The 14,484-nt window shown below is 45.1% G+C and overlaps 1 protein-coding gene across 1 annotated transcript in view; it reads left to right on the forward strand.

Annotated features, from left to right (window-relative positions):
• Window positions 1-5,064: 5,064 nt before the first annotated feature.
• LOC138630078 (acetylcholine receptor subunit beta-like) overlaps window positions 5,065-14,484 on the forward strand; it is a 12,866-nt gene continuing 3,446 nt past the window's right edge. The window contains exons 1-11 of the mRNA XM_069714187.1: window positions 5,065-5,108; window positions 5,228-5,447; window positions 5,579-5,791; window positions 6,349-6,564; window positions 6,878-6,922; window positions 7,242-7,351; window positions 7,914-8,022; window positions 8,157-8,304; window positions 8,963-9,148; window positions 9,690-9,913; window positions 9,988-10,163. Coding sequence (XP_069570288.1) covers window positions 5,065-5,108; window positions 5,228-5,447; window positions 5,579-5,791; window positions 6,349-6,564; window positions 6,878-6,922; window positions 7,242-7,351; window positions 7,914-8,022; window positions 8,157-8,304; window positions 8,963-9,148; window positions 9,690-9,913; window positions 9,988-10,163 — 1,691 coding nt within the window. The remainder of the gene's footprint in view (window positions 5,109-5,227; window positions 5,448-5,578; window positions 5,792-6,348; window positions 6,565-6,877; window positions 6,923-7,241; window positions 7,352-7,913; window positions 8,023-8,156; window positions 8,305-8,962; window positions 9,149-9,689; window positions 9,914-9,987; window positions 10,164-14,484) is intronic.

The raw sequence follows: 14,484 nt of genomic DNA on the forward strand, positions 1-14,484 counted from the left end.
TCTGTGACATTTCCCTTCCCTGGACTCTGAGTTTGGCGCTGATTTATGGCCTGTTTGTGTTTTTCGCACTGGAAACCCTGAGCAGCACGAGGAAGAGAGGATAGAAAGTGAAACGTAGAGAGAGAGAGAGAGAGTAGGTGATGTAGGGGGGTGAGCATTTTCTTCGCTTGTGTAACAGCTAAAAAAAAAAAACTTTATGACCCTTGAAATATTGACATCAACTTCATAAAAAGCAACATGAAGGATCGGAGATACAGCTGGATATGGAGTTCACTCCAAGGCCTTCACTTCATCGATCATTACACTTTCGGTCTTCACGTCTCAGAGCTTCCTTTACCATTTCTAGGGCAACAACATCCATCTCCATTCTGATGTTTTACTTGACGTCTTCACTCACCTCAAGCTCACCTCAAACTCACGATCAGCAAGACTTTCTCTGATGAAATCCTGTAAGACCTCTCCATCCCTATTGACTCACTGCTCCTTGCCAAGACGTTTGATCATTTTAGTCTTCATCCTGCAGGTTTTCACTCCACAGTATCTGTAGAGTACATTGGCTTTAAATGCTTGGAGATATAAAGTCACATCATGTCAGCTTAGCTCTGTTGAATTATGTCTTTTCTGCTCTACTAACTGCTTTTCAAACAATTTGTTTCTTTCCTGCTTTATTTTGTTAGTCATCACCCCTCTGATATCACTAAAATAATGTCAGGCCTGTGGGTTAGATCCTGTTAAATTTTGCTTGTAATTTTAAGAGCGACACATTATAAAAAAGGTAAGGTTTCATCTCAATTCTGGTCACTTTAAAGCCACTATGTGATAAAGTTTCAATAGTTTATAAAAATATTCAGTCTCCAGATCTGAAAGGTGAAGCCAATGTGGAAGTGCCTGCAATACCACCAAGGGCCACTGGGGGCTGGCTCCAAAACACTTCTGGCTGCAACAGACTCCCATTGAAAAAGTGTCACATTCTGTCATGAAATAAAAAATCAATACATTTTCCCTAAAGTAATTTTGGTGTTATTTGCAAAATTCACTGCACCTGATCAGTGTTCTGGTAGTCCTGAAAATAATTACATCATTAGGTAGACTTTGTTGAGTTTTTGTTTTTGGGGGGGGGGGGGGGTCTGATTTGATTGACATGTCAGGTTGCTGGTATAGGTGGGCAGGTGTCCTTCTTCATCAGATCATCCCCTTGCTCTCCCCCATCTCATCCAAATATGGCCACTTCTGGCCCCAACAAACTGAGATGATAACGACAGTTCACAAACCCGATGGGTGATGTCATGGTGGGTTGCCACTTGGACCAAAGCCATCAGTTTTATGGGACCAGTCTGTGTGCTGCTTCCAGCCCATTGAGCTCAGTGTCCCCAGGTCAGGTCCATGGGACATGTTATCAGTGTCTACCATATCTTTTTTTCATTCGACCACTGGGAGGCACCAATTGGGAAGTTAAAATTCCTCACACAGTGGCTTTAATTTATTGAATTTTTTTCCTAGGATGCTTTCTTGCAGCTGTGTAAAGAGCTTAAATTTAAAATGATGATGACAGGTTATTCCCGTAAACTAATGAGCTTTGAGTTGGAGAGCTGAAACAGTTACATTCACACAACTCATTTAAGTACCAGTTTTATTCTATTGGATTCATTTCTTAGTTATACCAATTATTTTTTTTTAAATCAAGTCAACTCAGGTACATTGGCCTGGCTTGGATTCTTTACACTGGAGCACAATGGAAACAAAGGTTGAAAAATGAATATTTGATGGGATGAAGAACAGGGAGACAGATCAATCACAAAATAAAAAAAGGCATTAAAAGTCCAATGACTAAGAGATGACACACTATTTCAGCTCCAACCAGAACCAATCCATCTCCGTCCACACAGAAAGTCAACCCCCGCTGATCAGCCTCCTGCTCCACCCTGCCCACTTGTTCTCCCCCCCAAAATATCTCCATTGTCATACCCCATAGCCCATTGCCATTCCTTTACCCCGTCCCACCTCCCTCCTCCACTTCCTCTACCTCCCACCCTCTGTCCCCACACAGCTAACCTCAGATTGGTGAGCACCAACAGGTGCCTGCCACAAAGGCCTCCCAGTACAAACACATTCCGCCCTCCCGTCACTCCCAGCCCGTGTGCCCAATCAGGCCGTGGTTTCACCCATGGAGGCACTGCCACAAAGAGACGGAGGGGCAGGAGAGAGAGCTGAACAGAGTGTGCTGCTGGAGGTGCCAACTGGAGGTGCCAACTGCAACACACCAGGAGGTGTGCATTGATTCGCCTCAGCTAGAAAAGGTGTGTTTGAGTTTCATCCAGGTGAAGCTGTGGAGAAGAAGTGACTAGAGAGAGAGAGAGAGAGAGAGAGAGAGAGAGAGAGAGAGAGAGAGAGAGAGAGAGAGAGAGAGAGAGAGAGAGAGAGAGAGAGAGAGAGAGAGAGAGAGGAGCTTTTGGTTGGCACAGGAAACCAGGAAAAAGATGTCATGACTGCCATCACTGGACAAATGAAGATGAAGTTGAACATAAGTGTGAGGATGAACACACTTCTCATCGTATGTAGCTGCCTTTGTCTCACTTTGACCGGTAAGGACAACGTTAGGAATGCCGGTGTGTACTGTGATCACTTGTTTGGATGTGTCATTGAGCGCATGATTTGCACTCGTGATATTTTCCCATCAACCGCTGCTATTTCCTGTAGGAAGGGATTTTTTTTAGATCTTATGGTTTGAAACTAAGAATTCAGCTGAATCTGTTTTCCTTAATCTGACTCTAGATGTAAGTCTGGCAGCATTCCTGGCACTAATACCAGCGCAAAGATTTTTCTGTACTAAAAAACTATTAAAGATATATTGTTCTTCTTCTATTTAAATTCAGGCGTATATTGTGAAATGTACTCTGGACGAGAGAAAAGGAAGAGAAGCAGAGAAAGAAAAGCAAAAATGTTTGCCTCTGTTAGACATTGTCTTTGACCTCATATTGGGCTCTTGAAAACAAACAGTTGCCCCGTGCTTGTTGCTGACCTGTGTTGCAGTGTTAACATACCTCTATCCGACCTGACACTCCTTTCCACATCCACTTTCAGAAGCAGGAATTGAGGCAATTTTGATCCCTTAGACGGCTTCAGTTGGATCAGATAACAGACAAGCATCTCACATCCCGCTGCACTCTCGCTTAAATTGCTATTGATTTAATTTCCTCTGTGTTTTTATTTTTTTAGGGGAGGTGGGGACGGGCGAGGGTTAAAATCATAATTACAATCGATATGTAATGATAGTTTTTTATCAGCTGAAGGGCTTTGACTTTGAACTTCTGACCCACGATGGGATGAGAGAGCAAAAAGCTGCCCAGCGTTGGTTGATGGTGTATTCTCGTACCTTCAGCTAGGGTGATTTTCAAACAGTGTTTTCCCATGTGATAAGAGGGAAATCCCAGTGGACGCCCTTATTTAATGTCCTTTCAAAGGTGTTTGTTGGATTAGAAAAAAAAAGTATCCAAAGCCGTCCTCTTCCTCCTCACCTAGGACACATAATGAATCATATTAACACATCATTGTTTGTTAATCAGAATCTATTTTGGTCTCCGATGGAGCTGGTATCCCAGACATCCTTTTGATCTCACTCCCTTGCTGCATATCAATTACATTAGCTCAGTCACCTTTGCTACCCATCGTACACATCCACCACCTGCCCTGCTAACTGCTTCTTCTGCATGTCCTGCATGTCCTTCTCTCTCTCCCACATGTTGTTTTGTTACATATTTGAAATGAAAGACAGGCCCTCAGCAGTCATCAGTGGGTCCTGAAGCACATATGTTAGGATGCTTGTCATCGTGCATAATGCTAATTTAATGTTACACCTTTCCTCAGAGCGAATGACATCAAACTAATTCTGTGCTGCTGAAGTTTCTCTGCAAGATCAATTAAATCAAACAAAATCTCATTGAAAAACTATTATTTTTCCTGCCCTGCCAAATACCTCCATTTGTTTTTAGATCAAAGAGTGACAATGTAAATGCTTTCTGCATGGGACCTTTAGAATAGGATTCATACAACAGAGCAACAATCCATCCTGAGTATAGATTAGCTGATATTTTTAGCGTAGGTCATCTCATTGGGAACTGAACCTCAAACCACTACAGGTCTGACGCACTGCGAACAAACTTGCTGCGGTCTGAGTGTCAGTGTCGGCTTTAACCTGCCAGCCAACATGTGACCCGCTTGTGTTGTGTACTTCATCTCATTTTAACAGCTTTGCTCTTCTATACTAACTCTCATTCCACCCCTTCTCATTGTCCTGTCTTCAGTGTGTCTCTTTGAGTTTGGTGCCATTTTTGGCAATCAATTAAACTCTGTTGCTATGGCAACTTATGCACCTTTTATAATGGTAAGTTTAAAAAGCTTTTACAAGTGACTGACAAGCCAATAAGACCAAGGGATAAAATATATATATAATATATATATATATATATATAAAGTACAAGATGGGGAGACCATTACATGTGTTTTTCACATAGTGAATATCGTCATCACTTTTACCTGTAATAGCGAAGCTTATAATATGTGAAACATTATTTGTGCGAGATGAATACATTTGCAGAGCATGTCAATTTTGGCATACCTGACAACTCTGTTTCTCCCGGGTTGCCCCTGTCAGTCATCCCTGTACCTATGACAGTGAACGGTATGGGATAGCCGCCTGTGATTGGCCAGGAGCGAAGGTGGGGGAGGGGAGGGGGGGGTGTCCTGTTCCTCCTCGCTGATTGGTAGAGGGAGTTCAGGTGTGTGCGAGCGAGGCTACAGTGTAGAGCTACAGGTAAGAATTATCCGTTATGTTGGCGTTGTTCCGAATAAAGTTCCAGTAAACCGGGTACCGTCTGGCCGCTTCCTTAAGTAGGGAGGCGACAACTGGTGTCAGAAGTAAAAAAAAAAAAACTTTATTAGACTCCGGGTTCCCCGCGCCTTCATCGCGACGACGGAGCTGGAGCCGCGGGTCAGACTCGTGCTACCGACAGACTAGTCCAAGATGAAGAGGGCGGAGGAGGAGGAGGAGGAAGGAGGAGAGGCATTATGGCACTTTTGAAGAACGGAGGGATGCCGAGCACAGAGAGCGGGTGAGGAAAATGCCCGCGAAAATGGCTGACGAGGCTCCGGCCGCTCCAGAGACGAGCACGGACACCGCGAAGGACGAGCGGCGGTCGGAGACGTGACCACACGCGCTGTGCTGACTCAGGCGACACCTGGCGGAGAAAGAGTGGTGGCTCACCACAGCAGGACAAGTAACGAGGCTGAACGTCGCTACCGCGTCACCGGGCGGGAGCCCGCCGGCGGTGGTCAGCGCCGGTGAACCCGCAAGAGGCCGTTCAGCCGACCGGGGACTACCAACTGTGGGTGCAACAGAGTGGAGCCTCGAACAAAGGGAGGATTTTGACATCAGGCCGGTGCTCGCAAGGGTGGAGGCGGAACGGCGACCACCATGGGAGGAGGAGGTGGTGCTCATGACTTTCGCTAGAGACCAACGAGACAGAAGAGGAACTATGATGTGCCTGCACGTGGGTTTCATTTTGGGGTGTATAACCCCCAGAGGAAGAACGGCAGAGGGCCCAAGGTGGACAGTGAGCGGGTGGATCTCCAGGATCCCGGAGAGACTGGGCGAGGTCGAGAGTCCAGCTACCACCGAGAGGCAGGGAAGGTGCACTGCACCGCGATAGACGGGCCCCTTATTGGGGCACAGCCACCCCGGCTGGACCAGCAGATGGGACACGGGGAACCCTGGACACTGCTGCGGGACCCCAGTGTCTCACCTAGCCCCTCCTAATCTGACCCCTTTTCCCTGGGCCTTGTGTCCCCCCTTCCCCCTTTGTCCCCGCCCAATAAATTGATATTTATTTCGAACCATTGTCTTAAACTGCAGTCTTATTTGTGATAAACTGACGCTGTGTTATAACACATAAATGAATTTACTTCACAGCTAACCAGCCCAAAAAAAACAAAAAACACTATTTGGAAACCTAAATGTTGACAGGATGGTTTTGGGACATTGCACATCTGATTAAAATCCCCATCATAAGGGAACATCCAGTTTTCTGGTATTAAACATGCGAGACAATCCATATGACACTGACCTATTTGGTTTCTGTACATTTTTACATGTGAAAATATCAGTTTCAAACTTGCTTCGTTTCATAGGATTCTCTAAACTTCGCTCTCAAGCTCGTTCTGATTTTGTTTTTATTGTACGAGTCCCCTTCATCCTTTCCTTTCATCAGTTTTTGTCTTTTTCCTCTTTCCTTGTTGCTCTGCATTTTTCATCCACACATGCTGTTCTTTTTTTAAATTTGTTTTTTTATTCAGGTGATGGTGCCTCTTGGTTCGCTGGTTACCCTTTTCCCCTCATCGTGCTCTTGTCTCTTTGCATCCACATTTTCTAATCCAGGAGCCTCGGAAACAGAGCGAAGGCTCCACCAGAAGATATTCCAGAACTACAACATGAAAGTCCGACCAGCTCGTAACTGGGAGGACAAGGTGATGGTGCGGGTGGGGATGACCCTCTCCCAGCTTGTCAGCCTGGTAAATAATATAAACGCATGCAAGATGCACTCTTACATGCAAATACATTATTCTGTGTTCCTTGTATACTTTTTTAAGTTAATTATCTCATCAATATGTAGTACAATGGCTGAGCGCACGCACGCACACACACACACACACACACACACACACACAGCAGACCAGATTACAGCCGGGTGCCGCAGGGTCATTCATACACAACTAGTTTCTATAGAAGAGGTTTGGAAGTAATGGCGCTGTCATGCACAACAAGATACGGTGACATCTCTAATGTCCTGCCCCCCCCCCCCCCCGTGTCTCTATCCCACCACAGAACGAGAAGAACGGCGAGATGACAACCAACGTGTTCATGAATCTGGTACGAACATGAAAGCATTCATCTTCATCACGGAGCCTCGGTCTGACTCCCCTCGTCCTCGTCCTCCTCCTCCTCGTCCTCTGCTCTGCCCTTAAATGGACTTGTCACTTTTTATAACCACAAATTGTTTCTTGCTTTATCTCCGACTCTCAGTTCGGTCTTCGCTCTCGCTAATTAGGATTCAGGGCTGTTGGACCGTTTGTATCAGCGGTGTGTCTGAGGGAAACGAAGTAGACATCACCTCTTGTCTGCTCTGTTGGTCACCGTCTTCCTTTCCCCCCCTCCCCTCCTTCTTCCTTCATCGCTCCGTCCTCGTCAGGCATGGACAGACTACCGGTTGTCATGGAACCCAGAGGAATATGACGACATTGATGTGTTGAGAATTCCTCCCAACAAGGTGTGGCGTCCCGACATCTACCTCATAAACAAGTGAGTGTCCTGTCTGCGCTCACGCAATCTTCCATCCTGGCCAGCAGAACATCTGCCCCAAAGACAACGTTGGTCCACCGCTGTCGACCCAGACTCGAATATCTAAAAAAAGAAATTGAACGGATTGCCATGAAATTTGGTACGCAGATTTATGTTTTCCTCTGTATGAAATTGAGTCACTTTGGTGATCATCTAACTTCTCATTAGGACAAATATAATGAACAAATTCCTGCAACACCATGTTCATTTGCATCGGCCTCAACTGTTTTGTGTTAAAAGCTAATTAGTAAATGTTCGCATGTTAAAAATCCAAAGTAAAATGGTGAACATGCTAAAGTAGAAGTACGGTCTTACAGAATGCCTGCTTTAGACACGTTTAGTCTTGTTGAATATACTTGCGTGTGTTTGCGGTCAAACTGGTACAGAAGTTGTCAGGCTGACTGTGTCATTTGTTACTGTAACTCAGTATTAACAATGTACACATCTGTGTGTGTGTGTGAATTTAGAGAAGAGATGGACACTGTAATAAAAAGCATCACATTTTGTCCTTTCCTCCCCACAGTAACGACGGCCAGTTTGACGTGGCCCTGTACGTCAACGTGTTGGTTTACAGCGATGGGACCGTCAAGTGGCTCCCACCAGCCATCTACCGCAGCTCCTGCTCTATAGAGGTTCTGCCTTTAACTGACACCATCTGGTTATTCACTCTTAAGTGGTGTAGACATGCTGGAAAGAAACATATCTGGCCTGATGGCGTTACTCTACAAATACGTGGTTGTTGTGTTTTTCTTCCAACGATCCCCAGGTGGCGTACTTCCCCTTTGACTGGCAAAACTGCAGCATGGTTTTCCGCTCGTACACGTATGATGCCTCCGAGGTGGATCTGCAGTATTTTCTGAATGAAGACGGCAATGAGATCCATGACATTGTTATAGATGAGAACGCTTTCACGGGTTGGTTCCCGGAGTGAGCTAATCCACAACCTATAGTCCTGTTGTTGTTTTTTTATGTACCCTTTCATGTTGCGTGTCTGCTGTTTTTAAAGGTCCCATATTGAGTCAAATTTAAAGTTCCATTTCTTTTCTTTTTTTAATTATGAAGCAGGTGTAGGTGCGATATAAATACTGTGAAAGTGTTGGAACACTCAGTCCTCAAAGAAATGCGTACAACACAATATTCATCAATTGTGCCGTTTGGACTTTCTTAAGTTTGTGATGTCACAAACTCCTGTCATATGTCCACCCTCAGCATGGCACACTGTCCAACCACTAGCAAGCTACAAGACTGAAAGGAACCTGTGGTTAGCCTGGCCAATGCGTCGCTCAGAAAATAGTCAGCCAATCAAAAGAGAGGGACATTGATTTCAAAGACATGGGCACAAAACAGCCTATTCTTGGTATAACTACAGAAAGAAGCTAAAGAGAGGAGATTTAAAACTATATTGAGATGAAGTTTGGTACCAAAACCCACAAAAATATCTTGTCTAGTATGTCAAGACAGCAAATAAAACACCAGAAAAGTAAAATACAGGAGCTTTAAATATTTATTCGCCATCTGGGTGCGTCTCCTTCTTGTTCCTGCTTGTGACCTTGCACATCCGTTTCCCCACAGAGAACGGAGAATGGGCTATTTGCCACACACCATCGAGGAAGAACGTTAAGGAGGACCTGTACGAGGACATCACCTTCTATCTCATCATACAGAGGAAGCCTCTCTTCTACATCATCAACATCATACTGCCCTGCATCCTCACCAGCGTCTTGGCTATATTCGTCTTCTACCTGCCTCCGGGAGCAGGTCAGCACATCTGACATGTTTTGACACCGTGACTACATCACCGCCACGAGGGAGCATAGGAAGCGATGCGCTGTCCGATGTCATGACAAAAAGCAGGCGTCTAATACGAGCTGCTCCGTGAGTCGGGGCAGCCTCTGCAGGAATGTATTGGTATACGATAGTTTGAAGGAAAATGACCATGGCGAGGACTCTACTTTGTCAATCTTTGGCCTTGTGAGGCCTCATGTCGGAACGATGTTTCACTGACACCGCAGAAAGGATAGATCCAGCAGGAAGCCGGAGGACTGATGGCAAGCAATCTGAGCGTGATGACTTTTTGCAGCGTAAACTCACTTTAGATTACCGGGGAGACGGTGCTACATCAGTAAATCCTGCACATGCGAACATGTCTTTTGACCAACAGATTCCGCACAACAAACAAGTCAAATGCGGTCATGTCTTCAAGTTTGTGCTCGTCAGCATTACGCCGAAGCCTACAGAGTAATATTGTCTGTCTTGCTGTCACAATGAATTCCCCACACTCCCCCCCCTGTGTTTGCAGGAGAGAAGATGACTCTCTCCATTTCCGTCCTCATCGCTCTGACTGTCTTCATGCTGCTGCTGGCTGACAGGGTCCCGGAGACGTCCCTCGCCATCCCAATTATCGTCAACTACGTCATGTTCACCATGATCCTGGTCACCTTCTCTGTCATCCTGAGCGTGGTCGTCCTCAACCTGCACCACCGAACGCCCAGCACACACATCATGCCAAACTGGGTTCGAAAGGTACAGACGCATCCGTCCCGAGTTATGTCAACACCTTCGCGAAACTCCATTTCCAAAAATTCTTCACCTTTCAGGTGTTCATTCACTTCCTGCCCAAATACATCGGCATGATGAGGCCGAACCCAGAGGAGCCTCTGCTGAAGGAGTCCAATGGCGACACGCCGACCCGGAGCTTCAACGGCCGGCAGCCTGGGGGAGAGTACTTCTTTCGCAAGATCAACCCTGATCTCGTCATTCCCTGGAGAGACAGGTAAGGCCACATTTACTAACGGGGCATCTACCAGAGGCATGACGTCTTATATTGTCTCACTCTAGTTGATTGAAAATGCGGCAAAGAAGGTACTGATGGGAGTTAGCAAGAGAAATCAGATTTCCCTCGTATTAGCTTTTCTTCATTGGCTCCAGGTGAAATCTGGGTATAATCGTTACACATGAGCCCTCTCTGACCAAGCACTGTCATTTCTTAAAGACCTCAATATTATCCCGCTAGAGCACCGAGTGCAGGCTTACTTGTGGCTCCTGGAGTTTCCAAAAGCAGAATATGAGGCAGAACCTTCAGCTTTCGAAGTCCTCACCGCTGAAAGCAGCTCCCAAGTTCAGAAAGCAGACACCATCTCTACATCTAAGATCAGGCTTGAAACTTTCTGTTAGAGATGGTTCAGAGTCACCTTAGTCACGCTAGATTGGGCCTGGGTTGCTAATCTTTTTAACAATTCTTTTTGTATTGATAGTTTTAATGTGTTTTTTCTTTTTTCTTTCCTGGCTGTATGTTATTTTATGATTGTAAAGTGTTATGGGACATGAGGACACGGTGATTTCCCACTTAAAATAAACTTGAATTGAATTGATGACGAAATGAAAACTGCGTAGCTGTGAATGTTCACAACACATATAGCTTTGATTTATGCCAATCTGCAACAGTTTGAATAGCCTACATGTTAACAAATAGCAATCAGAGTTTGAAATGGTGAGAAAGCCCGGAAACAAACTTTTTCAGCAGACTCTGAAAAACGGCCGACCTCAGTGAAGTTAGTTCCTGAGCCTTTCATTTTCTACAACAGAAAACCTACAAATTTGGTTTCAGTATGTAGAAAAGATATAACACATTTGAATGGCTGACACTTCAAAGGCAACATTACGTCTTGGTTTGACTTATTTAAAAAAGATAAACTGCCAAAAAGTTATAGTGCCCATCTTCTTAGCCGTCAAGACTCTTAAAAAGTGTCGAGCTGAAGTAATGACCGTTGAGGGTCATTCGTCCTCATTCAGCCTCTTTCCAGCCTGAGATGTGCTGATCCTGACGTTACACCTGGGAGAAGCTATTTCTGTTAATGTTAATAAAAGCCAGCGCAGGCATGAATCTTCTTTGTAGAGCATGCCAACGTGGGAGCGTTGGATGTGATGCCAGACCAGCTATTATTGTAAAGTACACAGTGTGCTGGAGTTGGCAGAATCACAGCCATCATCGCAGCAGCTCAGAGAATCTGTCAAGACTGTAACAGTATGTGCACCTCCTTCAGCCCCCCTCCCTCCCATATTTAATACCATATTTAATGTAGCTATAGAGCATATGAAGATTTTCAGTGTTCTGATAATAGTTTTGAATAGATGTCAACAAACAAAATGCAGTTTGGTATCTAATCCAAAAGTGTAAGTTATACAAAAAAGTAGTGCGGACAAATAAACCTAAAGTTCCTCGGGTATGAAAATGCTTTAACAAAAAGGCGAACGAATGAAGTACAGACATATAGATGAGGCACGTTTATATTATATATTCACACGCGCGTGTCGGAGCCGAGTGTAGAAAAGAGGAAATGCCGTCCTCCATTGTTGTGTTGGGTCCTGTAGGGGTCCAGAGGAGGAAAGCAAGCCCTTGAAGGCCTTCGGCTAGTATCTAACATTCAGATGTTTTGGCATGATGGTTGTAGGTTTGAGACGTGAGGCGCCAGGTTCTGTGGCCGGGGACAGACTGAAGGTGTCAGAAAGCAGGTTGCTCTGATGGAGAATATCAGCGGCCGAGCGCATGTGTTTCGTGCAGGGAACTCTTGTCGTGCCTCGCAGAACCAGCGGATCAGATTGTTTTGGGATGGATGGGTTGGACGTGGAGGGAGCTGCCTTTTGAGGGTTCGTAATCTGAAATGTTATGGATGCCCCGCCGCCGGTGTTTTGCAGGGTTCTTCAATCTTCTAGAGAGACTACGTCACGTTGTTGCGTGGCATTCCCCCTTTCTGTCTCTTCATTGCTCTCCTCTCTACCAATTCCCCATTTGCTATGAAAACGATATAAACAAAGTAGAAAACCCTCAACTAACTATGTTAAGTGGAAAATTGGTCTGTAGAAAAATCTAAAATGCGGACGTAACAGTAGATGGCGTGAACTAAGCTACAGGTTGGTCTGTGGATGTTGCAAACCTTGCCTTTAAGGGCTTTATACATAAACTCCATATAATGATGCTTAGATGATGTCATTTATTCTGATTATCTCGCGTTGTTTGGAAGATAAAAGATTGAAGTCTAAAGAATCTCGGATAGATCCAGTGCAGGAAGCATGAAAAGGCTGCCTACTGCAACGTCATTAACTATGTCTGTGTGGAACAGCTCCAGAAAATCATAGAAGCGTTGTTCTTTGAATCGTCCCTCCATTTCCCTCGGCCTTCATGCCAGCAGCTCTGCCTGCCGTTAGGACGGATGTTTTCTGTTCCCGGTGAGAAGATGTCGGTTTCGGGTTAGATGAAGGGCGGAGGCTCTCCATCAATGCGATCCTCCCTGAGGTTTCTTCCACTTTCCCTGCAGGGGGTCTGTCAGACGGGGACGGAGTGACTCAGGACAGCACAGTCATGGGAGCTGCTTCTTAACCCGTTTCTTCTGCATCAAGATGCATCCCACTTTCAGTGTTGACTGTCAACCAATCAGTAAATGACAGAAGGGGAGAACATTTTTATTTGAACAATCATGCAGACGAGACACTGACATTTAAAGTGAAACTAGCTGAATCTCATGCACTGCTGAAAATACAATCTACTTGCTTTATTGCAGTTTGATACACAGACAGCTCTAATTATCACAAGTATTTTTACACAAAGTTGTCTTTACTACGAATGATTTGTAGCCTGTAAAATCTCATTAACAGCCTCCTTTACAGCCTCTGCAGAGCTCTTTTATTCTAACACGGTGCCTTCAAAAGTACTAACTTGCACAACAAGTTGACCGTTAATGTCAGATGATCACGTGCAGTGGAAACTATTTCCATGGATCAGACAGTTTTTTAATAAATTACTACAGCAGAATCATGGCTGTCAGGTTTAGGGGACTAACGGGAAAGACTTCATTATTTTGATCCATTGTTTTATTTTAGAGATCAAGAGATGTGATTTATCTGAAATGCCGCTTCAAACTGTGATGCGTCTCCTCCGCTGCCGGTTTCAATGTGGCTAATCGGCCGGTAGGCCTCGGCCTCGCCACCCAGCCCTGCCATCATAAACAGCTCGGCAGTCCCCTGAACCAGGCCTGATGCTGGGGCATCTCTCATCCCGTTCCAAAGGCATCAAATTCAGCCCCAGCTAAGCCCCACACCCGCGTCCACAGTCGCCAGCCACTAAGCCTCTGTTTAGGTTGGGCATTAGGGGGTAATCCCCCAGAAAGGAGGTGGAGGGAGGGGGAGGCCGGTGCTGAGTGATCGGGGCACAGGAGGCTATTGTCGTTTTAGATGTGGGAGAGGTGGCGGCAGTGCCATCAAGACAGACGCTGTAGCAGTGTTCCACAACCTATCTACATCTACAACCTATCTACATCTACAACCTTTCTACATCTACAACCTGTCTACATCTACAACCTTTCTACATCTACAACCTGTCTACATCTACAACCTTTCTACATCTACAACCTTTCTACATCTACAACCTGTCTACATCTACAACCTTTCTACATCTACAACCTTTCTACATCTACAACCTATCTACATCTACAACCTATCTACATCTACAACCTATCTACATCTACAACCTATCTACATCTACAACCTATCTACATCTACAACCTATCTACAACCTATCTACATCTACAACTTATCTACAACCTATCTACATCTACAACTTATCTACATCTACAACCTATCTACAACCTATCTACATCTACAACCTATCTACATCTACAACTTATCTACAGCCTATCTACATCTACAACCTATCTACAACCTATCTACAACCTATCTACATCTACAACCTATCTACAACCTATCTACATCTACAACCTATCTACAGTGGGTTGCACACTAATCGGAAGGTTGGTGGTTCGATCCCCAGCTCCTCCTGTCCACATGCCCAAGTGTCCTTGAGCAAGACACTGAACCCTAAGTTGCTCCCGATGGTGTACCATCGGTGTGTGAATGTGCTCCTGATGGCAGCACCTTGCATGGTGATCTGTCTCATTAGTGTGTGAATGGGTGAATGGGAAAACCATGTTAAAGCACTTTGAGACCGAAAGGTGATAAAGTGCTATACAAGTACAGACCATTTACCATTTATCTACAACCTATCTACATCTACAGCCTGTGTGTGTTTGAATGGTTTAAAG

The sequence above is a fragment of the Brachyistius frenatus genome, unplaced genomic scaffold (assembly GCF_029030835.1).
Source record: "Brachyistius frenatus isolate BFR_SWC_R1_liver_20210118 unplaced genomic scaffold, ASM2903083v1 Contig_127, whole genome shotgun sequence".
Lineage (NCBI taxonomy): Eukaryota > Metazoa > Chordata > Actinopteri > Embiotocidae > Brachyistius > Brachyistius frenatus.